Source organism: Polyodon spathula, chromosome 16 (genome assembly GCF_017654505.1).
Source record: "Polyodon spathula isolate WHYD16114869_AA chromosome 16, ASM1765450v1, whole genome shotgun sequence".
Classification (NCBI taxonomy): Eukaryota; Metazoa; Chordata; class Actinopteri; order Acipenseriformes; family Polyodontidae; genus Polyodon; species Polyodon spathula.
This window is the reverse complement of record NC_054549.1, coordinates 34404491-34427560: the sequence shown is the minus strand read 5'-3', so window position 1 is coordinate 34427560 and position 23070 is coordinate 34404491. Positions and strand designations below refer to the sequence as shown.

General features: G+C 36.5%; 1 protein-coding gene across 12 annotated transcripts in view; it reads right to left on the bottom strand.

Annotated features, from left to right (window-relative positions):
- Positions 1–23070, bottom strand: part of LOC121328796 (plasma membrane calcium-transporting ATPase 2-like) — a 145261-nt gene that overhangs the window by 19434 nt on the left and 102757 nt on the right. For 7 of the 12 annotated variants that reach the window (XM_041273854.1, XM_041273861.1, XM_041273862.1 and 4 more), the window contains 9 exons: positions 22558–22815; positions 22269–22394; positions 19588–19713; positions 18877–18909; positions 17453–17545; positions 14998–15039; positions 13663–13824; positions 11958–12172; positions 11531–11773 (listed from right to left, as the gene is read on the bottom strand). In XM_041273854.1, coding sequence (XP_041129788.1) covers positions 11531–11773; positions 11958–12172; positions 13663–13824; positions 14998–15039; positions 17453–17545; positions 18877–18909; positions 19588–19713; positions 22269–22394; positions 22558–22815 — 1298 coding nt within the window. The remainder of the gene's footprint in view (positions 1–11530; positions 11774–11957; positions 12173–13662; positions 13825–14997; positions 15040–17452; positions 17546–18876; positions 18910–19587; positions 19714–22268; positions 22395–22557; positions 22816–23070) is intronic. The other 5 variants (XM_041273864.1, XM_041273860.1, XM_041273865.1 and 2 more) reach the window with 3 other exon arrangements.

The window sequence follows — 23070 nt, the reverse complement described above, 5'->3', positions numbered from 1 at the left end:
ATTTTAGATTGCTAACAAGTGAACATCTGTTTCAGCTGTGCTGCGAGACAAAAGTGCAGCCTGACAGTCAACGGACTGGAAACCCAATAATCTAAAATAGTGGGCCAATGTCACAAGGGGGAAGTGACAACCAAGGTTACTAGCGATTAACAGCGAAGCTAAAGTGATTGCATTCACACCCTTCCAGAACCATGCGCAGGACTCCAGGCTTCCTTTGGCAAGTAGCATATTTGTCATATTTGCAAGCTGCAATAATGTTGAATGTCCCTGATGTCTTTCTGCAGCTATAACACCCTTTGTAGTGTTTGACATGTGTGACTTTACAAAAATATCCCTTTTTTTAAATCACAGTGACAAAAGCTGCTGTTATTTCTTGCTGCACATTCCATCAAATGGATTGTAGCCTTAATATAAAGTTACAATAGGATGTTTGCAGTATGTCTTTCATATTTCTGTGCAATAATATTACAGCACATTGAATCAACTGCATAGTGTAATCATGTTATTTTATTCACCCAATACAAAAAGGGTTATCAATGCATGAACTCACATGTAATGTGAACACTCACGCAAGTGTACGTGGGCTTTGAATATCTCCAAGCAACAGATCACTGTAGTCAATATGCTCCTGGTAGCTAATCGCCAATGATTTGATATCAACAGCTGAACATGGTTGCCATTGGCAGCACTGCACTAGTAGAATTTTGTTCAATGAAGCAGATTTTTTAAAATCTTGTCATTTAGCATTATAGGTTGGTATAATCTTTTTTGAATATGTGAAAAGAAAACTGAAAATATGCTTGGTGTATGCAAGACTTTAGTAGATTGCAACCAGGACAAGGTTGGTTCCACCGGGGGCTGGTCCCACTGCTTCACCTCTTTAACACAATAACACATTTTAAAATAACAGTAAAACTAAACAACACGCTAACTAACAATGAACTATTAGGTTTTATTGTAATTTTTTTTTTTTTCTTTCTTTCTTTCTTTCTTTCTTTCTTTCTTTCTTTCTTTCTTTCTCCACTAAGTCACATGTTTCTTCTTTCCCTTGGAAGCAGGAACTGCTCGGCTTTTATACATGCCCTCCTAGTCACATGACTTGGAAGTTTTTTTGTTTGCTTTTTGTTTTAAATAAATTTATAAAGTATTGTAAAAAAAAACAATGTGGGGACCATACCCTTTATATTCACAAAATAGTAAATAATAAATATTCAAATAATTAAATAAGAACAAAAAACAAATACTTTAAGCCATTTCACTTGAACCTGGTCATGTGACCACCCATGCCATATCCCCTTACTGCAGCTAAAACAAAAAAAAAAAAAAATAGGGTTAAAATAAAATAGAAAATGCTGTTGTGGAATACATATTCACATTTATAAACTGTAGAATATGGGAGTGAATGAACACAAATTGTACCAGTGCCAAAATCAAATTATTTACATAAATAAAGCACACAAATAAACACTATTTACATGTAAGAGGGTTTCACCCCATTAACAAATACATATGTGTATGGCAGAGGTTTGGATGGTTTACAGGTGGAGCAGCACTGTCTCGAGGAGCAGTTGAAATATTCTTCTGTTTGATCTCAGTTCTGACTGCATTTTTGAATGCACTAATCTGTAGGTCTTTGAGACATGATGTTACAAAATAACATAATTTAGCATGGTGAATTTTTTTTTGTCACAAGCGTATTTAACACAGTGCCAGTTCTATTATCTCAAATACATCAAGTAAAATAAGTCTCTGTTGTGTATTGTAAACAGAATTTACCTAGAAACAGTCCGTAAAAAAAAAAGAAAATACACACCCCCCCCCCCCCCCCCCCAGGGAGGGAAGTTAATTGGCAACAGCTGCTGTCTCCACAGCCCACACGGACGACAGCGAGCCACAGCATATGACGGTAAGGTAGCTGGCAACCGTATTTCCTTTCCAGTATGGTTTTATCACCAATAAACCTCTTTCTCCTGACCCTCCCCACAGAGGGATCAGCATTTTACATTCCTTAAACCGCAGGCCCTTCCAACCCCACTGTGTCCTCCAAAGGTCATTTCCGCATTTGCGCTTTCATTTGTTCTATAGACAGAACTCAAAGAATAGTCGCCCACTGAGTACATTTATGAATTACTGAAGGCATGACATTACATAAATGATAAAAGAGCAATTTACTTTCAACCAACAAGGGGTGTACAACTTCTGTTGAGTCATTTCAGGGAGATTTGGTTTGAGGACATGTTCAACCTCGGTAATTTCCACTCCTAAAGTGATGTGCTTCCACTGCCGCGCCCCCCAGCACTCCCCCTCCAGGCTATCCAACCTTAAATCAATGGATCATATATATATATATATATATATATATATATATATATATATATATATATATATATATATATAATAACTCGGCCCTTCATTTTCTGTGCATGCCTTCATTTTCTGTGCATGTACTGTGTGCTTCTGGCCATAGGGGCCAGTCGCAACCACTTTTCTTCTCACGTGCAAAAAGGCATGTACGATCCTGTAGACATCATCACAGTGAGCCTTAGGAGCAAGCAATTACTGTACAGTGTAGGGGCAAAACATGCTTAACATATCTGAAAACCTTTTAATAGTAAAATAGTCCATTACCTACTGTGCTTACTTACGAGTAGACTAAGCCAAATGTGCTTGAGGCAAGATTTATTCAGCACTTGTTTGTATTTCTTAGATTTCTTAGGTAATTTTTTAGTGCTATGATAAAAGTTACTTAGGGTTATGTTACAGTCGCAGCTATAGCTATGGGACACCTTACTTGTAACTACCTATCCAGACTAGGAATCCTTCTAGTGTAACCCACTAGGTCCATTCCTCTTAGAAACTTAATATATATTATATTAAATATATAATATAATATATATATGATATATATATATATATATACCCAGTTTATTAGAGAAGAAAGTCTTTCTGAAAGTGTTGATATTTGCAGAATAATCTAGGAATCCATCCTTTTATATTTTATACATAAGGTATAAGATTTGAAGGTGGGCTATTACTTGCGCCCTGTTTTATTTAAATAACAAGATTATCGCACACAATGACAATTTAATTCGTTAGCGCCTCATTTCTCCACAAACTTTCAATTATTCTGTAACATGATTTCAGCTCCTTCTGGCCCTTTGTTCCATATACCTAGGAGGCTGTCCTTAGAGATTTTTCTTAGATGGGTGGGGGGGTTGGCTTAAATACTGTATGTTGTGTAACATGTTTAAATGCTGTATTATGAGACAGATCATTTTGGGCGCAGTCTTCTCCCCTTCCCCTCTGTCATAACAAGAGTCAACATTTGCCTGGGTCTGGCTCAGGGATACGTATGAATGATTTAGAAAGCAAGCATGACACCGCCATTTGAACTACCCTTGCTGGCTTGCAACTGATCAGAAGTTCCAGAGACCAGATGGCAGAGGGAACCTGAGACAGGGATCAAAAGGAGTCACTTCTGAGCTTGCAGTAGTTGCTGTGTATCTGTCCTACATTCAGCAGAATGCATTACTAATGGATTGTGTTTCTGATACTGTTTTTAACATAGCTAGTAATGTGGCGCTGGTATATGCACACACAGGAGTTTTAACGTGTTGCGGCTGTTGCAATTTGCAAACGAGTCGGATGTCTAGGGTGAAATGCACTAAACAATCAAAATGATGTTTGTGGCTTTTTAGGGAATGCTTTACGGCAGCAGTTTTTTTTTTTTTTTCAGTTTAGCCTTAGATGAATATGTAATTATGGCTGTTCCTGCATACATTTGCAAAAATGGGGTGGAAATGAAGGTTCTTAAATATCATAATGAGATATACTAAATTGCAACACTGACAATTGAATCAATTTGTTAAGAACTTGTGCAAGTATGTTTTAAATAGTTACAACTGTTGCTGGCACTTCCCAATCGTTGTTGTGCATTGCCAGTTGGGCCCAATGCATTTTTGAGGCGAACACCCAAATACCTATTTTTCCCTAAAAGCAGGGTGTACTTACAAGCCTTGAAAACACATTTCTGTGACATTTCTGGTTTCCCCAACGAGTTGGGAGCAATAGACTGCCGCTAACCCCTCCAGCTCATTCTGTACAGCTGTATAGGAATAGGAAACACACCTATTCTATTAATGTGCAGGTGGTTTATAATTGTGCACAATTTACAATTGCACCACTGACTAACTTCAATAAAACCTGACAGTATACATTTGGCTTACAGGCTGATTAGGGACTGTTTTAATACCTGTGACAGAAATAGAATGATTCTTGGTGGTAAATCTCCCTCCCGACCTGTGAGGGCGCTAAGTAACGTGAACAGTGTACCCCGGACTGATTGGTCTGACAATTAATTCCCAGGGTTAAAAGGAAGTCGGTCATATAGAAAGGGGGCGGAACTCCAGCACTAAATCATTGACCTGTAAGGGAAATGAGGGCGGTGGCTTTCATCTTCCCTTAACAGGCGGCACCAGCGGCCAAATAATACATCATCTCCTCTCAGCATACCCATACAAGCAGTCATGATGCCGACATTGAATATAAATATTTAATTGATTGAACATTTAAAGGTTAGACCCAAGAAGAAGTTGATGAAAACAGGATGGCAACTACGTCATATTTGCATTTCGCATTTGTCTATTGCTAGAAATGAACTAATGGAAATGTTTCGCATTATATACACAACAAAACTCAATAGAAAAGACAGCAACGGTTCTTAGGACATAGCCTTTAATAGCAGAGACAAGCAGGTTTCAGTAGTATGAGTAATTTCCAAGATACAGTCTTGATTAGCACAACTAATCACAAACCAGAACTCATGCATGAGTTGTTCACGATGACCTAGATTCTAACACCCTCAAGAATTTGTGCTGAAGAATAAGTCATAACAATTGAAATGTTTTTTAAACTTACGTAAAAACATTTATGATTTGTATTCCAGTCTTTGTCATAATTCTGAATCCTGCGTTAACTTTATTGCAATTTATTTAATCTAGTTTGAGTGGGAAAACATTGTCAGTAACACAGAAAATCCTTGTCTACATGATCACCGTATGGCAATCAGTATCAGATCACTTAAGAGGAGCCTCTCTGAACCTGACCTTTATGTAGGATTAAATGAAACTGCTATAATGCATGCATCTAATTTAATTACAGAAATGCCTCACAGCTAAAAAAAAAACTGTTTGGGATTTTGAAAACGCAGTTCTGAGGCGATCAGTGCAGTTTTATTTTTTAATCCACTATTGTGGGTTAATGTATAATCCAGACTAGTTTTATGTGATCTAAACCCCAGTCACAAAATGATTGAAATGACATCACATGTAATAAACGACCTGCCTCTATGTATGGCACTTTTATTATTATTATTATTATTATTATTATTATTATTATTATTATTATTATTATTAGGATTAATACCCTCCGCCTCCTCAAGTCTCATCTGTTTAGAGTGTACTTGTAGCTCTCTTGATCTAGCCCTTCTACTATGTACTCGACTCACCTGACCAAAGCACCATGTTACTGGATCCACAGCTGAAGCACTATCCTTGCACTATTGTACAACTACTATGTCATTGTAGATTCAATTGTTGCAATCCTAACTTTTTGCATCTTATTTCACATTGTATTTTAGTAATATAATTTGCACCTACTGTAAACTATACTGTATTTAAATATTTTGCATTGTAACCCTGGATTGCCCTCAAACACCTGTAAGTCACCTTAGATAAAGGCATCTGCCAAATAATAATTTAAAAAGCAAGCTCTGAGTTGCATATTTGTGAGAATATACTGTCTGTCATTCATGGGATTTTCATGCAAGTTTTTTTTTTTTTAACTCGAGACATTTACACATTTATTTTACTCGTGTTAACCAGGCTTTTCACTCGATGTCGTGCAATGAATGGGAAAGGTGGGGGTTGATATGTAAATTAACTATGTGTAAAGTACTCCTGCTGTTTTTGAAGATTACTTGTGAAATTTTGTGAAAATGTGGTTTCCATGCACAGAGAACTGGTACACGAGTGAATCTAAGCTGCTGTAATAAAGCAAATTACCTTGTGCCTGGTTGGTAAATAATGTGTTTTACTGCTCTTGCCCAAATTGTTTTTCAAATGTCATTAGTGGGGTGTCATGTCGTTAGTAGTGAATACTATTTCAACTAATTTATCTTACGACTCATTAATTAAAAATGAACTCGGAGGTATAAAATGAAACTAACCAACAGGTATTGCAGATTACCATGTCTGAAAACCAGCTGAGAGTTTTATGTATTTCCTTGCTGTATCCTGCACAAACTCTTTTCAACAACAAAATGAGGTGTTCAGGAATCAGTGGCTGCCTGTGAGACAGACAGGGAAGGTTACCAGTATTGCCAAGTCTCAGGAGAAAAAAAAAAAGCGACACTACCTTTCAAAACAAGCCCAAAACAAGCAAGCCCATATTAGAGTATGATTGTTCAAGTTCCAACCAGCGACTCTCAGAAATAAACCCAATCCTGCTTATTATAAGCAGACTTGGCATCTGTGAAGATTACCTCAACAGAGGGCATGTTGTTGCGCTGTTTTGGGTGATCGAGCTGGCTCATGACATCTAGTTCACCAGCTATATTTATTAATGTGGAGGGCAGATACGCGTTGTCTTTGGACACAGCTGGGACGGGAATTAATTCAGTTAGACATTTACGCAGCAAGGGTACTTTCAAACAGCTGCATTAATACTATAACAATGGCATAATGCAGTTCATTTTAAGTGGTTTTATACAGAACTGTAAACCCACAAGAGATATACAACATGACAGACCAGACACAGCAAAAAACAATAATAAAAAAAGCGGCCCGCTTTACATTAAGGTGAATTACACCACTGCTAACCATAAAATCAACCATCAGCCACTACTTTCTGCCATCTTGGAATCCACAGTAACAAATGACCTGCTTCCTTGCAATATTTAAAGTTAACAACAAACACACTTATTAACATTTACAAGTGAAATGCAGGTTTCCATGCGAAAATGGGCATGGATTTTCCCATGTGTTTCGTCGTTTACACGAGTAAATGAGATTTACCCTATCCCTCTCTTTGGCCGTTTTTTTTTTGGCCACAAACATGATTTACCTGAGTAATTCTCCCAGACGTGCATGGGCATCGCCATTTCACATGTAAATTGACCCGCATGGAAACCCCATGATTGTGGACAATTTGTCCTGTGTGCTGTTTTGTATACATAAACAACTATCAGTCACGTACTGCGATAAACAACAACTAGAGGAAATGCAGACACACCAGCATTAAAACTGGACATGTTACACAAGTCACGACTTTCCAGAGTTACATATATTTCACAAAATGGAAACTCAAGCACTGAGATGTTCACTCTGCCACATTGTGAGCTACCATACAGTACATAAAGGTATACATATTTAGGGTGAAAATCATACATGAACAGCTAAGACTTCACTGAACACAAATATAAGTCCAGTCTCATAATCTTTAGTAACGATGATGTACCTTTTTGCTATGTGAGATGTTAAGGTTTATCAAGTGTTGGTACCCTGCAGACAACGTTGGGGATTCTTTTAACTAGCAGTGATTCTGTGGTGTCACATTGTAGCTAAATGGATCTTAAGAAGCCCTTGTGCCAGCAATGAAAAGCCAATCTTTGAAGGAAATGTCAAATAATGGATTTAGGGAACAATGTAATTCTGTCAACAACAGATGCTTATCCTCATCAAGAGTTTTACAATAAAATCAGATTGCACTTTCTCCAGCCTGGGTACAATGATTAGGAGACAAATGGCCAGGTGCAATTATGTAATGTGGTTGTGTGACATTTTCTATCAGCGCTGAGAAGGTAAGAAAGCAGTAATGATCAGTCAACATGAGCGTATGCTGACTTCAGCCCACACAATGGAAAAGAAAATGAAAATGATATGGATATCAGAGCCACCCTCAGCCTTCCCAGGACAGCGATTACGACAACGCGGGAAGCCAAGCATGAAGAGCGGACACAAGGCCTGGTTAGTCTTCTAGGAATCACATTGTTTTTGTTGATCCCAGTATTAGCAGATGGCTGGATGTCCCAACAGTTTGGTTCTATCAGGCCCACACATAAACATGTGCATAATTACATCATGATACTGCAGATTTTCATTTAGTGAAGTCTATACTGTAAATGAATCTGCAATGCAAACAATGATATAAAGCAAAGTGTTACAATTATTCCATTTTCAAATCATTTTCCCATGGTCTGCTAACTGCATGCTTCCTGCCAAGTTTCATTGTTCTTTGGAACAGATTTTCCCAGGCCTATCCATTAACCTGTCAAAAGGCTTTTTGTTTTGTTTTGTTGTGCTCTTACAATTTATTGCAAATGCTTTCTTCACAAGACGTCCAGGAAATCCATGCCAGGGAAGCTGGCACTGTTAATGTTGTTATCTGGGAGGTAATTGCCATTTGAATGGTCAGCCTTGCTATTAATTGACTAGTGCAGTTCCCAGAAAGCTGAAGGGCTCATACACAATCTTCTGAGATGCAGAAGGCCAGTTGCGTGTGAGGAAACATGCACTTTAATTCTCACTGTTTTATGCCACGGGGTACTAAGCATCTCCCATGCATCAAATATTTGGATAAATAAATACAGTAGTCATTTTTTCCTCCATGTACAGTACATGTATTTCTATGTCGCTTGTACAGTATGTCTTCATTATTCCACCCACAGCAATAGGTCTAATGTACCGTGTTATCGTATTTATGTAGAAAATATTTAGTCTGCTTTAGTGGTACAATACAAACTGCAGCATGTGAACCTGCAACAAGATACCTGTACAAACATTCTGCTTGAAGAATGATGTTTTCCTTGAACAAAGACAGCATCACTGAACTATATCCTTCACCCATGGCAATGTTAAGTAGCCCTATTTCTCTCTCCTGTTTTTTTTTAATTATTATTAGTTACCATGAGGAATATACTACCTGTAAACTAGAATAGTCTGGGCTGATTTATCATGATGTTGTTTTACAGATAAGAAAATTAAAGGTTCAAATTAATTCATCAAGCCCAGTTGCAATGTTTTGCATGACCTGCTCTCTTTTCTAAAAATGTGTAAAACATTTTTTTACACCTTGTGTTGGTGTTGGGCCTCATCAAATGTACTGCAATGGAAACACTGTTACTCTGCCCTATGTGAGCATGTCACCAATCTACCACTAATGGAGTGAGAAGCAGCTCACTGCTTGTCATGTGGATTACTATGCTGAGACTATCATTCTTATTCAAGGTGGTGTGGCTGTAGGCATGCTGAGACTATCAAACTCATTTTATTCAGGCTTCAAACTCAAGCTTCTAGAGGTGGTAGAAGATGTACTATGAGTGCATTGCATCCATATTTAATTTTAACAATAACTGACACAGTTATATGCAATTAAATATTACAGTTTTTTTTGTTCCTAACTTTATTAAAAAGAATATTACAATATTACTGAACAATTGTTCTATCTAATTTAGATTAATTAATCAGATCCCTGCAGGAATTGTCCACAAGGTCAATCTCTCCTCATTTTTGTTGATTGTTCTAATTCTTTAGCAAATTCAAATTTAAATATAAACATCAGTTAACCACGTAAATCTATTCAGAATCATAGAATGCACCACACTGAAGTATTCTTAAATGCAGAGCTATTTTTGACTTAACAAAAGCACAAGAACAAGGCTCACAAAAAGAAATACAGGACAAATTAAATTCTACAATAAACACAACACTTCAGTGAGATTCTGAAGTAATGTGTTTACTGTATCAAGGCTAGCATGTTCTAAAGTAGGTCTTAAAAGGATATCTTTTTTAGAGAGTTTGGCATTCTTGTCAGTGGATTTATAAACTAAAATTGCTTTCTGTTGACAGATAAATGATAATCTGATCTGTGTTTTTCAATGTCATTACAGAAGTGGTCCAATCTGTTAATCCTTTGTCCATTCTGTCTAGTGTGGCAGTCCTGAAATGCCAAACTAATGCTACTTATCTGAACACAAGAGAGTCATTTCATAACAGAATGAAAATGCAGTGTAGCATTGTTTATTTTATCATTACAAGCATATTCTCAGGATCCGATTCAAATGCAATATAAGACAATCTATTAAATCGTGTCTATTTGGCAGCAACAATCACCCCTTCATGTGATGGATTTTACAAAGGTATTCCGAACAGTTTATTAATGAAAAAGATATCTCATGTCTTGATAACAAATAACACTCATTCTTAGCTTTCGATCTTGTAGAACAAGGAAATATGAACCTCCTGTTTCATGTCAGCTTGATCGATTTCAATTGTAATGAATTATCCAATACAGCAATGCACCAGCTATCAAAAAAGGCTCATTTAAGTATAGTGACAAATAAAATAGAACACAATAATAGATCTTAATTAGCACCAGTTTGATCTCATTTATGTCTTTAGTGCACATGAAGCTATCCAGCCCAACACATTAGATACATTAAATGACCATCAACCAGACTTCAAAATAAAGTTATTAATGCAAAACAACTGTTTGCACAGACATAACAATCTAATAGCCAACCAAGAACCTTCCAAATAATTGCCTTTGAAATGTGTCAAAAGAAGTGTGTTTTAATGACTTTGTAGCTTCCTTGAAATCATTTGTAAACAGATGGCAAAAAAACAAAAAAAGGCTATTCCAATTACTGGCATTTGAGCACTACTTCATCAGCCTTTCACTCAGAAAAGTAGAATGTAGGGCACATCCCATGTTGGCAAGGCTAAAAGTGCATTTTGATTAACTTCTAGGACCTTAAAAATGTTTCTATTTTCAATCATCGAGTATCCAGTGCTTTGCTGCACTAAATGAATGTATTTTATTTTTAGGATATCCAGGGAGGGCTAATTTAAACTGGTCATTGATTTATTTATTTTTTGTTCAAACATCAAATTCATGCCTTTAGGCATTTTGCAATAGCATGCTTTCTTTAATTAGAACAACATAATCCAATTAAAGTGCTCGTATTAGTTGAGGTCTGACTGGATAACTGATGTAGGTGTGTCTTATACAGGATAAGAAAACGTTGCTTCATATAAGGCAATTCAATATAATAGGGTTGGCTCCAGACCACTGAAAGAACAAAAACTGTTCCCCTATTAAAAATATATTCTACTGTACAGTATTCTATAGAAGTAACCAAAACGCTATCATTTATTACAATATACTATATCATATTGAACACTATAATATGCTATAGTAGACTGTAATGTTTTATATATATATATATATATATATATATATATATATATATATATATATATATATATATATGTGTGTGTGTGTGTGTATGTACACACACACACACACACACACACACACACACACACACACACACACACACACACAGTGTTGGCTTCGAAGTCCTAAAGGATGATTCCTCTTGTCAGAAACAGTTCTTGTTTTTACTAACATACCAGTCACTATATTTCTGGAAAAAAAAAAAACAAAAACAAAAAACACAACTGAAACGTACCAGTATTTTCGTTGTATATGCACTGTTGATCGAGATTGAGTAAATAATGAGATCCAGTGTTTTTGCTGGAAGGGCGTCAGGGTCTGGGATCTCTTTATAGTGAGTGTCCCCAACATAGGCCTGCACAACTGTCATCCGATTGGTTGTGAGGGTACCTGTTTTATCAGAACAGATTGCAGTCGCATTGCCCATAGTTTCACAAGCATCCAAGTGTCGGACCAAGTTGTTATCCTTCATCATTTTCTGTTCAAAAAAGTAAAAACACACACCCACACTTAACATAGAGATTTCAAAGGCATTCTTTTCTCTGTTTTAAAAATGATTCTGGAGGTGTTCATGGCTAATCATAGGTTAATGAAATAAATTGAACATTAACGTACGGTATATTAAGCAGACTTTCCAAATATATTGAAGAGATGGGATGTACCTTAACAGAGTAGGCCAGGGAGATGGTGACAGCCAGCGGGAGGCCTTCAGGGACAGCAACCACCAGGACGGTGACACCAATGATGAAGAACTTGACAAAATACTGAATGTAGACCGGGGTGCATTCTGGCAACCACGGTGTCTTCTCAATCACAAACTTTTGAATAGTAAAGTACAGTATCAGAATGATGACTGTAATAGCAGACATTATTAAGCCTGAAACCCAAGAAAGGAGAGGGGAGAGGGTCAATCTTAATATAAAAACGTGGCATTGTGGAGAGCCAAGTATCAATCGAGTGACCTGGCCCTGGTCATTAAAAGCCAGGTTGACTTGGCGCTCGCACAGGTTAGGGGAGCAAAAAACCAGAAGGGACCGTTTCTCCTACAGCAGATCCCACTGGCCAGGCGCCCTGGGAGCTGCAGGGCTGGCCAGGCGCCTGGTGAGCTGCATCGTGTTTCAAATTCCTGGGTGTTGAAGAGAGAGCTGGCTCAGTCGTAGGATTGAAGTACACCCACTGAACCTTGAGTTACCCTGAGCTGTGTGGGGAACTGCTGGGGTGAGGGGAAAAAATGATTGGACATTCTAAATTGGGGAGAAAATCTGGAGTAAAATAATCGGGCACTAAATAGAAAAGAAAAAAAACTGCCAGTTTAAGCAAAGCACGGCAAGTACTTCGATGTCTTCTCAGCCCCATGGCAGAACACCTCCATATGAATGTTGACAGCTTCAGCACATCCTGTTTTTCTGATCCCTTAATAATTTGCCAAGTGCACAGCAAACAGAGTAGAGAGTTCTCTTGAACGAGGTAATCTCCTGTTTTCCAGGTGCAGAACATAGCTTTGTAGGTAAGGATTAGTAAGTGTAGCAAAATACAAAAACTACTTAACTGAGACTTTGCAAATGGGATGTTGTGTGCACTGAGTATCAGGAGCACAATAAAAATGAAGTAATGTTGTTACAAAGATATAACTATAACACCTATCTTCCTGACAGATGCGATTACATGTAACATCTTATACACTGCTTTATTAATTATCTATGCGCTCATTAATATGTCAGTGTGCTGTCAAGCACACCCCATAGATTATTTACTGATGTGACCTGAAAAATTTATTGGATTATGGTCTAGCATTATTGTGTAAATCAATTTCAGCCACCACTTTGAAAAGTTCCTTTGTATTTTGTTCTGCAATACAAGGTGAACAGACCAGGTCCGAAATTAGGATAAGCTTTTTAAAATCCTAGTATTGCTATTAAAACTTTTCACCAATAAATACATTTAAAGCTACAGTACCACACACATTTTCTTGTTTACTGATTAGTGAGATGCCCATTTGAACTACAGTAAAAAGACAAATACAAACAAGACCAGCCATAGAAGGCTCCCAGGGTGAAAAGTTTAAGGGTAAAATCCTTACAATTGAAAACACATTTTTATTGTAAGATTCCAATTATCAAATGTGACCGAGCTAATCATAAAATACTGCTATGTATCAAATGTGGGCTCCTATTTAAACTGAAAAGATATGATCAGTTCTGTACTGTTGTTGGCTACTTTAACAGACGACCTAGAGAATCATTGAATATAGTGTTGAACATAAAATTTATATCACAAGGTTATTGGTCAAAAAGTGACCAAAACATGGCAGCCACATTGTTATAGTTTACAGGAGTTTCCATAACATTGAACTGATCTCAAACTCACCTGCTTTGCCAATCTGAACAGCTAACTTGGTCAGTTTGCCCTGAAGAACAGACTTTTCTTTCTTGTGCATATGAGGCTTCTTCTTCTTCTCAACTCCAACACCTCCCTCGGCACTCTTCAGAGGCTGCATCTCCATGGCGGCTGCACGGTTTTTTTTCTTAGCTACAACCATCAAACGGAACAGCTTTTGTGATGTTACCTCCTTTTTACTTTAATTATCCAGTTTATGAAAATGGATCTTTGTGTCTTTGTGGTATTTTCCTATCAACATGTTCTTTCATTAAATATATATAAAAGCATACATGGTTTGTATTCTCTTCATTAACATGGTTTTATCCATAGGGGTGACACAATATTGTGGTAATGGGAGATGTACATCGCTCTCCTCTATGCTGACAGAACGCTTCACCTTTACTTATTTAATGCAGGTGTGGCATTTATTCAGTGTAGGTATGGTACTTTTCTGAGCAAAGACAACCAATAATGAAAAGCAGCTGCGCACTGAGCAGTCCTCTGAAACCAAACATTCCACTAGAAATGCAAAGCAAATCTGAAACTAGGGATTCAATATTAAATCAGACTGTGGTCATACATCGCCAATCATTGGATGGATATGATCGGCTCAAATACGTAGGAAAGTATTAAAGAGCTGTTAATGGCAAACCCCTTGACACATGTTTGCATATTGGTTTACAGAAATGCTTCATTTAAAAAAGAGGTTTATTTAAAACTATGAATATTCTAAGACTGAAAGCAGCATGTATACCATATACGCTACCTAAATTTAAGATTAACATTTTATTGTTTTTCAGTTAATATAGTCAGATAACGATGCTCTCAGATAAGTGTTTTCAATGTACTACAGTATTACATCAATACAGTATTGTAAAAACCCGACACTGTGCAGGGAGGGAGATAAGACGGCCAATTGTAAAGTGGTTTGGGACTCTTAAGGCTTTGCTGTGAGCACGATTAGTCCCACTTTAGAAAGGAAAAACTCTGACTCCAGTTTTATCGTGTTACTAATTAGCTTCACAGTAAAACTGGAATGGCTCAGACTGCTCTGACAGTCTTACTCCATCCTTCCTCTGAATAACAAATATAGAAAGCAATGATGTTAGAGTTGTTATGTACTGTAAACAGATGGAAGAGAAAGGAGAAAAAAGAAATATTAATCCCAAAGATTTTATACAAATTAAAATGTAAGGCTTAAAAAAGGAAATACATTCAGAAACAAGAGCTGGCTTTAAGAAAACCACGCTGTCAGGTACAATCGCTTTTCAACCACAGCAGAAAAGGCGCATCCACAACCCAGTGTATAAGAAAGCAGGTTACCTTTATTCAGGTTGTTCTCCATATTCCCATCCTGTATTTTACCTATGATGAAGACATACGACAGACAGAACAAAAATAATAAAAAGCAGACAATAAACTTTTTTTTTTGTTGTTGTTTTTCACAAAGACATTACAGTGAATTTAAAAGGAAAGACACAGAAACATTGTTATGGGACAATAATTTTCAAGAATTGCTCAATAACATTAAACATACATACATACATAAGATGGCATATGCTCAATAGGATTTATGTAAACCTGAACTAAACCTGCCTACATGATTAAGGTTTTGGTCCTTGTCCTTTTACACAAATGCAGCCTCTCAGCTTTTCATTTACTGAAGAACTGAAACCGAAGCTAAGGCATCTGTTTTCACAGAACAGGGGTTATAAATATAATAGCCTTACTGAGAATTACTGGCAGCGTTAGTCACATCCAGACTACAGTTACTAAGATGGCTTTGCTAAATACACATTGAATTAATGTAATACAAAACTCTGGGTCGATATCTCTTCTACTTAAATTAAAATTTTCATAAGCTTATTGATAAGTAACATTATTGCTTAAACTATGTAATGATATCATATATAATACACCCCAGAACTGGACTATTTAGCATTCGACCATTGAAACTATTGTATGAGACATGCTATAAACAGCAGAATAATATCATTTACACTCCTTTGAATACATAACCATTATATTCCGATAATATTGTACATAGACTATTCAGAGTTTTGTACTCTGTGACCAGCTTTGCACTTATTCTTACAGATATTTTAGGAAATATGTTTTCTTATTAGCAACATGTTTTTAATTGGGTTTAATGTACTGTGTCAATTTCAGGACATACTCACATTGGCTGTGTGTTAACAATAATACGGATTCTCAAACATCAGTGATACATTCATAAGATATTTCATAGGACATCAAGGTGTGAGAGGGAAGGGAACACAAGCACAATACAACAGACACATGCATGTCTCTGTTACAGTGGACTGACCCACAAATGCACATGCTTGGCACACACACAAAAAAACCCCATTACGTTCTTTAAAATATATGCAGGGTCTTCATTGGGAAGGGCTTTTAATGAACCATTGTTGTCCTATCTAATCACAGTCACTAATTTCTCTTAGTTTGTGCTCTATGCACCATTAACAACAAATGCTCTTGCATTTCCAGTACGAGCAGGGGAATGCAGAGCTGAAAGGGTTTGCATGGGAAATAACACTTGTTTCTTCACCATGGAGAATAAAATCTGATCCAGTTACAGAAATCTGCTGTCAACGGTAGCAGGCAGAGCTTTGGTTGTTACCAAGGTGACTAGCGGTTCTGGGATGCAAATGCATGACCTTCGAATGCAGAGGTTCACCACGCTAAAGCAGTGCAAAAATAATATATTGTGGTTTTTTTTCGGGGGGGGGGGTTGTTTGTTTTTTTTTAAACGCTAGCAGTGTCCAAACATTTCTGCTTTAGTGGATAGCCACAACTGAAGTTGTTTTTACATTCCCTTCTTTGGTTTCAATTTAAATGTAAATGAATGGCAAAAAAAATCTGAATGGCTAGAGTTGGCAAATAAATAATGATTATTTTCTAATGAGTATTTAAACACATTTCCGATTGAAAGACCATTGATATTCATTCCAGTGCTAACGTAACCACACAGTACTGACGTAATAATGTTTGCTATTCTGCAAAATAACTACTATGACACTCCTAAACTTACAGTACAGTATCTCTTCATTTTACTAGAAGCCTTGAACCTTGGTCCTTCAAGCTACTTATCACAGCGAACCTCCTATCAGCTCTTTCTTCTTCATAATTCTGTAGGGTTTCATCAACTTTCTATTTTTTAGCGACTGTGGCGGACTCAAATTGTTATTCATGAAATATCGCTGAACAATTAGATATTTCGTAGATTTGGAAATTGCTAAAAACATATGATTAATAAGACCCTTAGAAATTGATACTCACAATTAGGTATGCTTACAGCTTCTTAATGAATTATAAACCTGGGTTGGTCTTCCTTAATCATCTACACCAGGGAATATATATTCACTTGTCTACATTATCCACCTTCTTAGGTTCTCATTGAAAAAATACATCCTGGTTTGCAGTTTACCATCATTAAACACACCACCACCACCACAACCACCACCACCACAAAAAAGGTAGATAAAAAAGCTATATATTTACTTATTCAATCGAATCGTACAGTACATTCCAGATAACTACTGTACAGCCTGCTCTGTTAATGTACAAACAAATTGAATTAATTTATATTCAATTTCTAGTGGCGATTATTGTCACATTCCTAATTTCTCTTTTTTCATTCTTATAATCTAATGACAAGCATGTTGAACAGCTGTACAGCCATTGACAGAGGAAGGTCAAGACAGTTGGAAAAGGAGATGCCCATCATTTAAAAACAAGATAGGTGTTTTCAACGTACCATTGACCAAGCTGGTATTACCAGTGGCACTTGCACCTGCTGCACCATCTGTAGCTATAGTTGAGATGGGGTGGGAGGACTGATGTGAGGAGTCTAGCAAATAATAATGAATAAAAAAGAAGGATAACAGAGAACAAAAATAACATGGTTAAGAAAATTAATTAACATAATTGCCATGATTAGTTCATTCTTTTATACTGTAATGAACACAAAGCTTCTTCAGTCATAACATTAAAAATGCAACAGAAAAGATTGATCACATACAGCATGGATTAAATTAAAATCTTAAAATATAGACCAAACAATGATTACATTAATGACACATTAGGCAAGAATCAATAATAATAGGTATAATATCTTCAGAGGTCCCCCCCCTAACAATATATATTGGCATACCAGATATAGATATAAATATATATAAGCCATCTATAGAAATATATATAGAACCCAAACATATATACATATGGTTTTTAGATGTCAGTTTGACCATAACTTCTATTGAATCGACCACCTTTAGAGAAAGTACTTATTATGTACAATAGATGTATATTTTTTATGGCATTATAATGTCGTATAATGTGGGAAAAAGTTAATTATACTTGTAACACAATATATATTTGTATATATCTGGTATATAATATATATATATATATATATATATATATATATATATATATATATATATATACACACACACACACACACACACACACACACACACACACACACACACACACACACACACACACACACACACACAAGGTGCACTGTATTTTCAGCTAACAGTAATCTATATCGTATACGATGATATTGTTTCCATAGTATACAAGGGATGTATGTTAATCAAGGCTGAAAGGCTGACAGGTTATAAGAAATGTGCATGTTATATAATTAAAATTACAGTATAAGAAGCCTGATAGATGCACAGTACTTCCCCATGTTAAAACACCTGTATGAGAACCACATGTCTATAAATACTACTTGTGGATAAGAGCCACTGATTAACATGACATGACTGAGATCAAGGAGGACAAAGGAAAGAAAGCTTCCAATGCCAGTGTGGATGATTGCAAAGTTTAATATGACAGACATTGCATGTAATGCTGTAATTATTTAAACCTTTTTTTTTTTTTAAATGTTATTGGAATTGTTATTATATAGAAGGCTTAGGCAAAGCTCACAAACAGTACTTGCGGAAACATGGATATGTTCCCAATACTTAAAAAGATGTAATTATCAAGCTCTTCTTTTAAAGCCACTATGACCTGCAGCTGGATCAGAGGGGAAAGAGGAGGGCAGGAGGATTATGTTTTACGGGGTAGTTTTGGTTAGGTTAGGGATAAGCTGCTCAAGCCAGCTGTAGATTTGCAGTTAGAATCCTCCTGTTCACAGCTAGGTTAGATGAGGCATGACCAATACTCTACCTGATGGCTGGTATCCATCCTCAATTGTCTCACCTGTATTACAATTTTCAGAAAATAAAAAGATATACCTACTGTAGATGTTCTCTGAAAATATCTCAAATCAGTTTACTTTAAACTATAGTTTAAGGATCTATTAAGAAATAAACTATTATTAAAAAAAAAAAAAAGTTGTTAAATTACTTCCTTTGTTTATAATGGAAAATAATCAAGCCCTTTTAACCTCCTTTTAAATGTATCCTTAAAGAAAAGTGCTACCGGTGTCACTTACAACATTGTTTTTGTACATATTAAATGCTATATAGTGTTATAGACTTTAACTTGTGTGTGTTCTGGGTTCAAACCCAAGCTGACACCTTTTCAGCCTGCCAGCACATGTCAAGCATTTGGACAAAATGAAGCTTAAAAGGTACACATGAAAGACACAACATTAATCAGGCTTCCACTTTTCAGTCTGCAAAATAACTAAACTGACAAATTAAACACACTGCAGATTGTTCTGGTATGAAGTTAACAGTGACTATAATATCATACTCTCTACATTTTGATGTTTTAATAATCACCAATTCTGAAAAAAAGCAAAAAACAATGCAATATTTTGGACGTAGTCAGTTTTGAATGCAGACCTCCACATGAATTAGGTACATGGTGTCTCGTAGGACTGCAGGAGCATTTCAGTGTCCATGGTCTTTGATGTGGGGGTACCTTTCTTACCTTTCTTCTCTTTCTTCTCCTCCTCCTCTGCACTGGCCCCCAGCAGTGTGAAGATGATGCCAGTCTGAGAGTTGACCCCCACTGCAGTGACCACCATCCTCCCTGAACCCTCCATCACGTGGGTACCTGAAATACACAACACCGCAATTTGTCTATAACTCCACCCTGACTAAATAATCCACACCTCGTGGGGAATGTTGGTCTCATTCCACGTTGATCCAATGGTTATTACAGATTGATTGATTTCATTCTGCCACTTAAACTGAGGAAATAAGAGTTGGAGTATTTTTTGTATTTAAGCAAAGTAGGACTAAAAGCAAAGTAGGAATATTTAGGAATATTTGTCTTTATGAGTATTATTTAATAGAAATACACATCAAAACTCCAACTCAAGTCATTGGTAATATGTAAAAATGGCATTGCCACCAGCTAACAGCTGTATGCTGAAATTAGTGGAACAAGCTGCTCCTTAGCGGCAGCTAACCTTATAGTGTTGTTGGCACCACACGAGAAAACTAAACCTATACTCGGAATGTGTATGATGCAGTGTGGCACAATAATGAAGACATTAGTTGGAAAGGTCACAGAGCTGTAAGAATCGGTTTCATTTTGCAAAGAGGAACCGGTGTAACGGTCAGAGGGGCCAGATCCTGTATCATGAGGCTGTTATTATAAAAATAACTGACCTTTTAGGAGAGTCTCAGTGCTGCTGCCTTCAATATTATATATGTGTCAAATACTTTAAGAAACATTTCCTTTTACTAAAAAATAAATGTAAATTAATACTGCATTATTATTATTATTATTATTATTATTATTATTATTATTATTATTATTATTATAATAATAATAATAATAATAATAATAATAATAATAATTGTGCAGCAGCCTTTGTGGGGAAAATCTGACATCTTACAAAAATGCTGTCCTATGTTCTTACTTCTGAAGATCACTACAAGAGTGTTCATGCTTCATCAATCTAAAACAGCCAACAATTTATTATTAGGTAGGGAAAGCGGGAATGCTTCAATCAAGCTTAAATTATCCTCAGGGAATCTCATTGTCCCTCAATCCATTGATATAGAGACTTCTTACGCCTCTATATCAATTCACCTAAAACAGTTCTGAAGTAATGGCTGATGTGATCCCTAGATACAGCTTCGTCACCCACCCTGCAAAGCTGCAGAAACAATAGTGTCTTCTACTGTAATGTAATGACGGCAACCACATGTGTATAACCCTGTTGCTTCTGGGCACAAATGTGCTGATTGAGGCCAAAAGCAAGGGCTGGATGGCTACACCAGATTGGTGCTGATCGCTACAGTGCTGTTTTAATTAAACTATGCACTGTAAAAGTGCAAGATCTATAATGGTTTATAATGGAATATGGTGTAGGTAACACTCCAGTGATATAAATAGCACAAGAAACCCCAAACCAACACAGCTTCAAGTGATTCCAATTATATCACATAAGTCGTTCATAGTACAGAATAACGAGGATGGTGCATTGTGCTGTCCCTTCCCACATGTCTAGCTCATTTTAAGAGCATTAACTTGACCTGCACTTCTTCCCTCAGTTAAAAGAGGGTATGAAACACAGGTCTTCTGGTTATCTGTATCTATCCAATATTTGATTTTCAAAAACTCCAAGAATTATAACTAAAAAGGTGTGCTGAATATCTATCTTGTATCCAACCGAATTTTAATGACTGCAGGTGTTTCCTCTATTATATTAACTCAAGAAAAAATAGTATGTATGTATTTGGGATTGCACTGTTTTAAATATTAATGTTTTACTCATTACCAAGACAAATAGGAGCTTTTTTTATGCAGGGCAAATTAGGGAATGGATTGCTTCTATCCAGATAACAACTGCAAAGCATTTCAACAGTAATGACTGTAAAAGAAAATATATGTCTAAGGCAAGACGATTCCGATTTTATTAAAATGCAATTTATAATTAAGAACTCTTTTCTCTTGTTGAGAAATATCAGATTGTTGTGATTCAACTGGTAGCATTTCAATTAATTCAGCACCTCATTGGTTAACTAGCAAAAGATCATCACTGCTATATTTTTAATATTCAGCTTCATGGCATACAAGGAGACTTAAACAGTCAAAACTGTCAAAACACAGAGAAACTAAAACAGGAAAAACATAATCTTACGTGATCAAGTGTGTGTTTGACTTTTTAACCCTTTCATACATAAAATATTGAAAATAGCTAGAGTTTTGGACACATAATAAATATATTTTTCATAGCAGGTCATCAGGCATTTGCATATTCCACATGTGCCAATATAAAGGCTAAAATATATATATTTTTATCCGTCCCCATATGAGGTTGCCATGCATGAAAGTGTTAAACAAGTTGTAACACCTGTTTCAAAGACTCCGATTAGAACGAATCTTGGACTACCTTACCTAAAGTAACATGAGTTAGTCCAAGATCAGTGCTTATCAGGGTCTGTGAAACTAGCCAGCAGTGTTTCATTACTCAGCTTGTTATAAAATTTGTACAGAACTCAAACGGCGTTGAAAAACGGCACCATAACCACATGAGGACACCAGGCATGAAAGGGTTAAAGTCAAAGAAAGACACGTATTATTATTATTATTATTATTATTATTATTATTATTATTATTATTATTATTATCATAGTCGTAGTCATGGTAGTCACCAGAAAGAAGCATGGGGTCCTTGTCTGGAGCTTTGCTCACATGGTCTGATTCTCCAGTTAATGAACTTTCATCAATCTTCAGGTCATTTCCCTGTATCAAAATCCCATCTGCAGGAAGTAGGTCACCTGTTTAAAAAAAGCAGCTTATAATATAACCTTTAAGTATACAGTGTATAAAGCCAAAATAATGAACTGGGGTAAATAAGAATTTAAAAAAAAATGGTGTATAACATTGATAGGCAGATGTGTCTATAGCATGTAACTGTCAGTATTATTCTGAGAGCCATACCATATTTTACTTGTGCAATGTCCCCGATGACAATATCTGCAACCAGAATCTGAATGACTGTGCCAGCCCGGACCACAGAGAATTTCTGTTCCTGTTCAATGCGGCTTTGCAAGCCTCTAAACTGCTTCTCCTTGCTCCAGTCATTAAAGGCAGTAACAATTACAACACAGGCTACAGATAGTAAAATAGCAGCGCCTTCGATCCAGCCGGCTTGGGATTCCCCCTCATCCTCCACTCCACCTGAAGCAGCACCGCACACTGTGAAGAACAGTGGACACCAGTTAGTAAGCTCATTAGAAGCACAAAGGGCACTTTTACATCTAGCTTGTTCACTCAAGGTAGTTTGTTTTGGTGCATTCATAATGTTATGAACAGCAGAGTTAATTTGGGTTCACAATGCATCTTCGCAATGTCAGTAGATACAGTAGATACTATAATTCCCAAGATCTGGTATTCTCTATATTTTGGCCTTGTTCCAGTATCAAATCTTAGACAAAAGATCTAAATACTGTA